This window comes from Thalassophryne amazonica, chromosome 15, assembly GCF_902500255.1.
Source record: "Thalassophryne amazonica chromosome 15, fThaAma1.1, whole genome shotgun sequence".
Classification (NCBI taxonomy): domain Eukaryota; kingdom Metazoa; phylum Chordata; class Actinopteri; order Batrachoidiformes; family Batrachoididae; genus Thalassophryne; species Thalassophryne amazonica.
In genome coordinates, this window is record NC_047117.1 from 9,113,273 (window position 1) to 9,124,140 (window position 10,868).

The 10,868-nt window shown below is 41.4% G+C and overlaps 1 protein-coding gene across 2 annotated transcripts in view; it reads left to right on the plus strand.

The window, feature by feature from the left end:
- The window catches only part of LOC117525534 (synaptogyrin-1-like), a 66,810-nt gene extending 56,183 nt beyond the window's left edge, over nucleotides 1-10,627 (plus strand). The window contains exons 3-4 of one of the 2 annotated variants that reach the window (XM_034187401.1): nucleotides 372-517; nucleotides 10,174-10,627. In XM_034187401.1, the coding sequence (XP_034043292.1) occupies nucleotides 372-517; nucleotides 10,174-10,389 (362 nt within the window). In that variant the 3' untranslated portion in view covers nucleotides 10,390-10,627. Of the gene's footprint in view, nucleotides 1-371; nucleotides 518-6,409; nucleotides 6,674-10,173 lie in introns of those variants that run through there. The other variant, XM_034187402.1, reaches the window with a different exon arrangement.
- Nucleotides 10,628-10,868: the final 241 nt, after the last annotated feature.

The window sequence follows — 10,868 nt, forward strand, 5'->3', positions numbered from 1 at the left end:
TAAAATAACAGATAATGCAGTATTTCTCTTGTAGTATTATGAGTCTGACAGGCCACCAGGTTCACCAGCTCCCCTGCCGGAACATAAGTTTCTTTTTTGTTTGTTTGTGGCACAAATTTTGTTTTTCTGCCTGAGTCGGCTTCGCTCGTCCTGATTCGTATTAAGTGTGATGGGGGTATAAATGACAAAATCCTAGTGGGACTGAAGAAAATCCTTTTTTTATGACTTTCAATGGTTACAAAAAAGGAGGACCTACATGAGAACATCTCTAAAGTATTGCTTATTAATTTTGGTTTTTACCCCCCCACCAAAAAAAACATGTAAAAAGGCGACATTACCATTGTCCACACTCTCTCTGTGTCTCCTCCCAGCATTCTGGTCCTTCATGTGGTTTGTGGGTTTCTGTTTCTTGGCCAATCAGTGGCAGGTAACCAACCACGAGGACAATCCGCTGAGAGAGGGTGGAGACGCTGCCCGGGCAGCTATCACATTCGCCTTCTTCTCCATCTTCACCTGGGTAAGGACCTTCATGGATCCACAGCTTCACACACTATTGACCTTATTCAGCCCCGCCCACTTTTACAACAGAGGCATTTCTGTTTTGTCTTAGGACTTCTGCTGAGCTGTGTTTTCAATATAGAACAATGGAAGTCATTCCAAGGGTAGAAACAAAAACCTTCTAGCACCACTTCTAGCGTACCGTGTTCCCACGTACAGTACTGTTCAGAATAATAGTAGTGCTATGTGACTAAAAAGATTAATCCAGGTTTTGAGTATATTTCTTATTGTTACATGGGAAACAAGGTAGCAGTAGATTCAGTAAATTCTCACAAATCCAACAAGACCAAGCATTCATGATATGCACACTCTTAAGGCTATGAAATTGGGCTATTAGTAAAAAAAAGTATAAAAGGGGTGTTCACAATAATAGTAGTGTGGCATTCAGTCAGTGAGTTTGTCAATTTTGTGGAACAAACAGGTGTGAATCAGGTGTCCCCTATGTAAGGATGAAGCCGGCACCTGTTGAACATGCTTTTCTCTTTGAAAGCCTGAGGAAAATGGGACGGTCAAGACATTGTTCAGAAGAACAGTGTAATTTGATTAAAAAGTTGATTGGAGAGGGGAAAACTTATACGCAGGTGCAAAAAATGATAGGCTGTTCATCTAAAATGATCTCCAATGCTTTAAAATGGACAAAGAAAACAGAGACGCATGGAAGAAAATGGAAAACAACCATCAAAATGGATAGAAGAATAACCAGAATGGCAAAGGCTCACCCATTGATCAGCTCCAGGAAGATCAAAGACAGTTTGGAGTTACCTGTAAGTGCTGTGACAGTTAGAAGACGCCTGTGTGAAGCTAATTTATTTGCAAGAATCCCCCGCAAAGTCCCTCTGTTAAATTAAAGACGTGCAGAAGAGGTTACAATTTGCCAAAGAACACATCAACTGGCCTAAAGAGCAATGGAAGAATATTTTGTGGACTGATGAGAGTAAAATTGTTCTTTTCGGGTCCAAGCGCCGCAGACAGTTTGTGAGACGACCCCCAAACTCTAAATTCAAGCCACAGTTCACAGTGAAGACAGTGAAGCATGGTGGTGCAAGCATCATGATATGGGCATGTTTCTCCTACTATGGTGTCGGGCCTATATATCGCATACCAGGTATCATGGATCAGTCTGGATATGTCAAAGTACTTGAAGAGGTCATGTTGCCTTATGCTGAAGAGGACATACCCTTGAAATGGATGTTTCAACAACACAATGACCCCAAGCACACTAGTAAACGAGCAAAATCTTGGTTCCAAACCAACAAAATTAATGCCTCGCAGATGTGAAGAAATCATGTAAAACTGTGGTTATACAACTAAATACTAGTTTAGTGATTCACAGGATTGCTAAAAAAGCAGTTTGAACATAAAGGTTTTGAGTTTGTAGCGTCAACAGCAGATGCTACTATTACTGTGAACACTCCCTTTTCTACTTTTTTACTAATAGCCCAATTTCATAGCCTTAAGAGTGTGCACATCATGAATGCTTGGTCTTGTTGGATTTGTGAGAATCTACTGAATCTACTGGTACCTTGTTTCCCATGTAACAATAAGAAATATACTCAAAACCTGGATTAATCTTTTTAGTCACATAGCACTACTATTATTCTGAACACTACTGTAGCTAATCATCAAACGCAGTGGCAAACTGGAAGTTGTTTGACAAAATGGAGCCACCCACCCTGACTTCCTGAATAAGGTGAATATGACCACATGGGTGGTTTTATTCAAATTTAGGCACCATGCATCTCATCTTTTGCTTTGTGGAACTGGATTCTTCTCCAGACATGTTGCAGATGTACCGATGCTCTTTGTTCCTGTTTATTTTTTAGTTCAAATGTAATTTGGAGAGCTGTTGGTTTTTTTGTTTTTTGGCACTACCAACAGTTCTGGAGTAGCACAGAGCACAAGGTTCTCTGCTTTGATCACACCAGATATTTGCATTGCAAATTTAATTTGTGCATCCTCAGCTGGTACTGTGTGTTTGGTAACCATGGTTTCTTGCAGGTTTTGCAGCAGTGTGATGTTAACCATCAACCTATAGCACAAAAACTGCAGAACGGGGTCACTGGCTAACATGTCCGGTTGAACTTATATTAGCAGAAGGCTGTATTTACAAGCTTGTTTAAAAGAAAGCTGCATGACAACTGTTCAAAGCTAGCTGGCAAGCAATGTCACCGAAGGTGCAGCTTGTAGATAATAACATTGTTTAATCATAATTTTACTTTCTACATGGTCTCAAATTTGATTTAAAATATCAAATCTCTGTATGCAACATGAATTCTATTGAAATTCACACTGTCAAAAATTAAATATTGCATTTACTTAAGCTAGTTTTGTCAACTGGACTTACAAAATGTGGTTCTTTAAATGGAAAAGCAAATTGTAACACAGTGTTTCAGTTTATTGTATGGTTACCAGGTTTCGTGGGACCAGTTGACCAACATATTCTCATGACATGATACGAAAAATTAAGCAAACTTATGTCCAATGAATTGTGATGCGATTTGCACAGAATATTGAGAAATGTGCATTTGCATTTTGCTAAAGGTTAGCTTTAGAATAACAGTAGTAAATAAAGGATGGGTTTATCACTTTTTTCCACTCATCTGCCATCTTGTTGTTGTTGACATCGTCACCACCTCCTGGCGGTGAAATATGTGGGATATTTACAGATTACACTAAAAAATAAATATTTTTGTATGTTTTCCGCTGATTTTTTTGTGATACACTCAACAAACTGACTCATTGGATGAACTCAATTCAAGGACTTGCATCTAATCCTTCTTGAATACATCTGATTCTCCTGAACACATAGTCAGCATGTAATCCTCAGATGTTCCGGGTCTTTCAGCAATCATACATCCTCTTCCAGGTGACCCCACCACATTTGATCAGACCGTGGTGTATGTTCAGGTGGCATTCACTTGTCCCCATTGACCTCCTCTCCAAATCCAGAGCCATCTCAAGACTTTCTCTGCTGCTTCAGTGATGTTCTTGATGAATAAATATACAGTAGTGTTCAGAATAATAGCAGTGCTATGTGACTAAAAAGATTAATCCAGGTTTGAGTATATTTCTTATTGTTACATGGGAAACAATGTGGAGGGGTGGTGGCCCAGTCGGTAATGCGCTTGGTTTCAGTTTGGAAGGTTCTGGGTTCAAATCCCACCCCTGCCACATTTCTCCATGTAATGTGGAGTTGCGTCAGGAAGGGCATCCGGCACAAAACCTGTGCCAAATCAACATGCAGATCCACCTTGGATTTGCTGTGGCGACCCCGAGTGCAAACAAGGGAGCAGCCGAAGGGACTTACTTTTTTACATGGGAAACAATGTACCAGTAGATTCAGTAGATTCTCACAAATCCAACAAGACCAAGTATTCATGATATGCACACTCTTAAGGCTATGAAACTGGGCTATAAGTAAAAAAAGTAGAAAAGGGGGTCATTGTCTTGTTGAAACACCCATTTCAAGTCCTCTTCAGCATAAGGCAACATGACCTCTTCAAGTATTTTGACATATCCAAACTGATCCATGATACCTGGTATGTGATATATAGGCCCAACACCATAGTAGGAGAAACATGCCCATATCATGATGCTTGCACCACCATGCTTCACTGTCTTCACTGTGAACTGTGGCTTGAATTCAGAGTTTTGGGGTCATCTCACAAACTGTCTGTGGCCCTTGGACCCAAAAAGAACAATTTTACTCTCATCAGAGGTACTTTGCGGGGGATTCTTGCAAATAAATTAGCTTCACACAGGCATCTTCTCACTGTCACAGCACTTACAGGTAACTCCAGACTGTCTTTGATCATCCTGGAGCTGATCAGTGGGTGAGCCTTTTCCATTCTGGTTATTCTTCTATCCATTTTGATGGTTGTTTTCCGTTTTCTTCCACGCATCTCTGGTTTTTTTTTTTTGTCCATTTTAAAGCATTGGAGATCATTGTAGATGAACAGTCTATAATTTTTTGCACCTGCGTATAAGTTTTCCCCTCTCCAATCAACTTTTTAATCAAACTACGCTGTTCTTCTGAACAGTGTCTTGAACGTCCCATTTTCCTCAGGCTTTCAAAGAGAAAAGCATGTTCAACAGGTGCTGGCTTCATCCTTAAATAGGGGACACCTGATTCACACCTGTTTATTCCACAAAATTGACGAACTCACTGACTGAATGCCACACTACTATTATTGTGAACACCCCTTTTCTACATTTTTTCTTACTAATAGCCGAATTTCATAGCCTTAAGAGTGTGCATATCATGAATGCTTGGTCTTGTTGGATTTACTGAATCTACTGAATCACTGGTACCTTGTTTCCCATGTAACAATAAGAAATATACTCAAAACCTGGATTAATCTTTTTAGTCACATAGCACTACTATTATTCTTAACACTACTGTAAGTAGTCCCAATTAAATGAAATAAAATTATATTCCATGAGTGTGGCTTATTTGAGTTGGGGCCACATATATTTATTAGATGGAAATCCTGCACATAATTCAACTGAGTTGAGTTTTTTGAGTGTAATAGGATGGCTTTTCATAACTACATTAAGTTAGTAGCTTTTTTAGATTGCATATATGTAGTTTGAAAATACGAGGGCTGTCCATAAAGTATAGGTTTTCTGCTTCAAGCTGAAAACCTCCACATTTCAGGCTCTATTGATCCAGGACATCGTGAGAGAACAGAGAAGTTTCAGAAGAAGTCTGTTTCAGCATTTTATCCGGATATTCCACTGTTAAAGGAGATTTTTTTAATGAAAGGCGTGCGGACGGGTCCGTGCGGACAGGTCCATGCGGACGGGTCCGCGCGTCGGGACGCAGCCGGCACGGTGCGGCGGCACAGGAAAAACACCTCCGTATTGATAACCATTTGTAAAATCCAGGCGGCTTTTGATGGCTTTCAGTGGAGTGAGTATATGAGAAATTGTTTAACAGCTGGACATGTTCCAACTTGTCCTTAAGGCTTCCAACGGAGGTGTTTTTCCTGTGGCGGAGCGTCGCGGCGGCTGCGAGCCGACGCTGCAATCCGCCCGCACGTCTTTCATTAAAAAAATCTCCTTTAACAGTGGACTATCCGGATAAAATGCTGAAACCAACTTCTTCTGAAACTTCTCTGTTCTCTCATGACGTCCTGGATCAATAGAGCCTGAAATGTGGAGGTTTTCAGCTTGAAACAGGCTGACGACGGCACCTGGGAGTGCTGCGCGACGTCTCGCTCCATGGGAAGTCCTTAAAGCGACAGTATCACCTCAAAATCTCTCATCAGCTGTTAAAATTTTCACCTAAAACCAGCTTAATTTTTCGAACCGTGTCAACTTCGATGTGTCTTTACAGGTTTAGAAAAAATTTTGATCAAACAAAGCGCCAGTCTCTCAGCAATTTCTCAGACAAAGGAATTCCGACGAGGGGCTGGACGACTCCTCCCACAAGGAGTGCTCACAGGCGAATGACGTCACCAACAGGCGTGGAAAAACTCACGCATGCGCACGAGGGTTCAAGCATGTCTGACGTAAAAACATATGAATGAAATCCATATAGTTTTTGAAAAAAATAAAAAGGACCCATACTTTATGGACAGCCCTTGTAGAGAGGTCTCAATTTTGTGTCCTGTGGATTTACTTTGCCCCCTACACAGTCAAGTTTACAATTTATGGCCAAGATGTCCATCCAGAAATTTACTATAACACATCAGTAAAGATGGCGATGTGAACCTGGAGTCTATCGTTAGGCCGTTCTGTGCTAGGTGACCTAAATGAATGTGCACTAAGTGCTGTTCCTCTGTCATATTTCTTGATTAGCCTGTGTGTGTTTCTAAGCTAACTCAGTGTGTGAATGTGATTCCAACAGGGCGCCCAGGCTCTCTTCTCTCTGGAGAAGTTCAAGAATGTGTCATTTGAAGAGGAATACAACAAACTATTCCCCCCTAAAGTCCACCAACCCTTTGTCTGATCCTGCTCAGCCTTTCCCGCTACCTCACTGGTCATGCTAGCTGTAGCCACATTTACTTATCGGTGGCCACTAACTTCCTGGTCATATGAGAGGCAGACACCAACACTAATCCAGTAATAGAACAAATGTCTGTAAAGTTATTAAATGTTATCTCCACCCTGATGTCGTAGTCCAATACCTTCTTTCTTCTTTTGTGAATATAGGCTAATTTGATGGTACAATTATCTGAATATTTTAGCAGAAGTCAAAAGATTGGAGTTACTTATTAATTCATTTTTTTATGTACTCAAAATAAGTAAGAATGTAAATATTTTAAAGTGGTGTTACATATATGTTTTGATTGCAGCTAAATGAAGAAATACTGATTAAATTAACTCTTATTTATGTGAATACTTTAAGTTGACTCAACAAATATATAACATAACAGTTGACACTGACATAGTAATCAAAGAGTGATCCACTCACTTTCCAATTTCAGAACAACATTCTTTACTGTCCATTGCCCAAACCAGTGTAGTCCACACCCCCCATGATGTATGAGTGTAACCCCTAAACTATTTTCCTTGAGGTGATTGATTCCAGTATATATACACACACCATATGAGTCTGTGCATATAAACCAAAAACAAAGAGAAGAACATCTAATCAATTCTTCTTTCTCAGACATTTTGGCCTTCAGGGAAAACAAGATAGTTAAAATATATGTTTTTATAGCAATACATCTGTCTTTCTGTTAATACCTGACTGTTTCCATGTGTCATTTAAGTTGGTTCAGCTCAAATTAATCAAGTTAATTTTACTTAAACAAAATAACTTTTGAATTTTGAGTAAATTGATGTTGCTTCAAGTTCCTGCCTTGTAAAATTTCAAAATGCTCCCAATGTTAATTATTTAAACAATGGAAAAAGAAAGCTTATTAAGTTCTTAAGAAGCCAAATGCCCAGATAATGGGCTCTGAGTGTTTTTTAAATATTTGCTTAATAAATTCTCAGGCTCACAACAAAGTGTGTGTTCTCCATCTGCATAGAATTGTGCCATTGGTCTTTATCAAGGTAGTTGTTAATTTACATTCAGAGCATTAACATGATAAATTACAGGATTCACAAAATTTGTAATTTGCAGTTGTGTGGTTTTCACACATTTAGTTATGAAGTTATATGTTATAAAACAAACTTGCAACTTGTTTGATCAATGAACAACTGCACTTCACTTGAGTAAACTTAAAGGACACCAGCCTATCACAGGACAACATATAGACAAACAAGTTAATTCACACTCTCGCACATGACTATGGCCAGTTTAAAGTTTCCACTTTGCCCAACGTTCATGTCTTTGGAAGTGAGAAGAAGCCGGAGCACCCGAAGGGAACCCATGTGAACATGGAGAGAAGATGCAAATTCCACACAGAAAGGGCCAGGTGGCAAGCAATCCCACCACCTCCTTGATATGAGACAACGGTGCTAATCACTACGCCATCATGCTGCCCCCTCTGTATTTAACCTATCCTAATTACAGTTAGACACAATCAAACCATTAGGAGCAATGGGCAGCTACAGTCCTGCACTGGGGGACAAACTCCAGATGTAGAGACTATGCCTCGTTCAGGGGCAGAGAAAGGAGCAGAAACTAAATAAGCATTAAGGTTAAGGTTAGTGTAGCAAGGTGAAGTCCAGATTGAAAAGATGTTCCTGCTAGCTTGGCTAGCGGGGAATTCCCCTTTGGTTAACCTGGTAGAGTCTTGGTCTCGAGTGTGAGCAATCCGGTATTCGAATCCCACCGCCATTTCTGCCACAAAATTACAAGTAAGTCCTCTGGTCACATTAGCCCCTTTCACACCGGGGCTGCTCCCAGTTGCTTCCTGTGGTGTCATGACGATGCAGGAATATCTATGTCAGGTGTGCGCAGCAGGTGGCAGAGAGGAGGTGAGAACGCAGCCTGCTGGTTCTCTGCACAGAGAAGTCAGAGTGCACAGTCTGGCTCTTCTAGTTTATATTTGTTCTTGTGCTGAGCTGCAGGTCTACGCTCTGAGTTCTGTTATAGTTTATCTTTCCTCCTCTGACCTCGAGATGCATGCGCATGAATGAACCGTCCGTGAGTAAATATGGAGATGTCTGGAGTTACAGTCAATGTGGACATGTCCTGTCTCTGGCAATCAGTCTGTGAGAAGGACTTAGGTCCTTTTTTGTCCTTCTTAACAGTGATGAGAGCACTTGAGGGGAGAACAAGGAACTAACTGCCTGCAGCCAGACAGTTTTTTTTCTTTCTTTTAATTGTTCACATGTGCGAGCGTGAATGAATCGTCTGTGAGTGGACTGGAGAGGTCCAGATTTTTTACTGGATGTCTCTGGCAATCAGTCTGTGAGCAGGACTTTTATGGATTTTATTTAAACACATTTGTGAGAGAAGACGTTGCAGCTGCTTCACAGTGCCTCTCTTCACCAGACAGCTCCACACAGAGAAGGAGCTGCAGCTTCGGGAACAATGGAACACAGCAGGAATCATAAATTGGAGTCGGGTAGTAACGTCTTGTGAGTGTGTGGCTTCCAGTCATGCTGAGTACCATCCTGTTGCTCTGACTTGCTCTGAAACCACTTAATTCTGCATTGAGCAGAGAACGCAAAAAAAATTAAACAAGTTTAATTTTTGTTTGCACCCCTCATGCTGTTGTGGCACCGAGCTGCATCATCTCAGCACTAGGTTGCTTCCACACGTCGTCGTCATAAAAACGCACGACGCAACTGGGAGCAGCCCCGGTGTGAAAGGGGCTTAAGGTTAGAGGTTAGGTTATGATACAGGTTTGCCTAAGGTTATGGGAAAGGTTTGGTTTTCCTAAACTAGAGATTAGGTCAAGTTTTGCATTAGGCTAAGGTTAGAGGTTTGGTTAGGGTTTGTGATTATGCTACAGTTCAGGGTTGTGCAGAGGTTCAGGATTGTATTAGGATAGGGTTGGTATAAGGCTGTGATTGGGGTTAAGTTAGGCTAGGGGTTAGGCTAGGTTTAACGTCTGTGTAGTCTTTCCCATTAGCCACAATCACTTCTGTGTGCTTGGGATTGAAGAGGTTTGTCATTCAGATGGTTAGAGGATATGTTGGGCTATAGCCTTTCTCTTGAAATGGCAAAGTGGTGGAAATGATTTGCTAAATGGTTACTTGACTGCCTGACATCAAGAGAAATCTGACTGAGGGACAGGATTTATTTTGGCGAAAAAGCAAAGGTTACTTCCTGTGCTTGTTTTTCTGTGTATCACCGCCACCTCCTTCTCTCTGCTGTTGTCTTATAACATCTCTAAATGTTGTCCAGCAGTTTACAGTGCAGGGCCTCAGCTGTTCCACAATGCACAGACTCAACTTAATTGGCTATTACAGTTGTCAGATGTGAGGTATTATTTGTCAATGCTTTTAACAAAGCTTTTTGCACCTAGCTTCCTCTGACTGACCTAATGGCTCACTGAAATAATCTATTAAGCCTCACAAACTTTCCATCCAACTAATCAACTTTTCTCTCTGTTTGTTCTCTTCTGGCTTTCCCGCTAAAACACCTAATCCTCTGCTCTAACACTGCTGCATCTCTGCCCCTCCCACCTGCACCTTCACCGCTCCTATCCATCATCTCCCTACTGCTTATGCCTTCCTGTCTTCTGTCTCTGTCCCTGCATCAACAAGGCGGGCCAGTCCTTCCTGGCCTTCCAGAGGTACAAACTAGGGGCTGACTCAGCCCTCTTCTCCCAGGACTACACGGACCCCAGCCAGGATGCAGCCGGAGCCCCCTACACTTCCTTCAGTGGTGGGGATGAGATTGACAGCCCAGAAGGAGGCGGCCAAGCCAACAGCGACGGGGCTTTTGATGGGACCGGAGGCTACCAGCGCCAGGACTACTGAGACTCTGGAGAAATTCATAAAAGAGAAGGAATTGGATGAAGTTGAACATAGTTTCTAAACTGGAGTGGGCTTAAAACAGTTTAACTAAAGCTCTTCTTAGTAAGACTTACAGTTTCAGGAGGACAGGTCCGGCAGTAAGTGATTTCATAAACCAGCGAGGTGAGCGCTTATACATTTTGACTTATTTATTTATTAAATTAAAAGCGTTGGTCTACTGATGTACTTATCTACTTGTAGGAAAAGTGATCTCCCGCCGGAAATTTTGTGCAATTTTGGGATTTTGGGACTCATTGGGATTTGGACAACAGGTCAAACAGGGGTACTGCAGCTGAATGAAAAAGTATTAGACAGGAGCTCCACCAATGACTATTCTAACATTGATTCCCAACCATAGCCACTTAAATCAGGTGTCAACAACCCTGCTCCTGAAGATCACTTGCCCTACAGGTTTCCCATGTGGAAAGGCTGTAGGGCAGTTG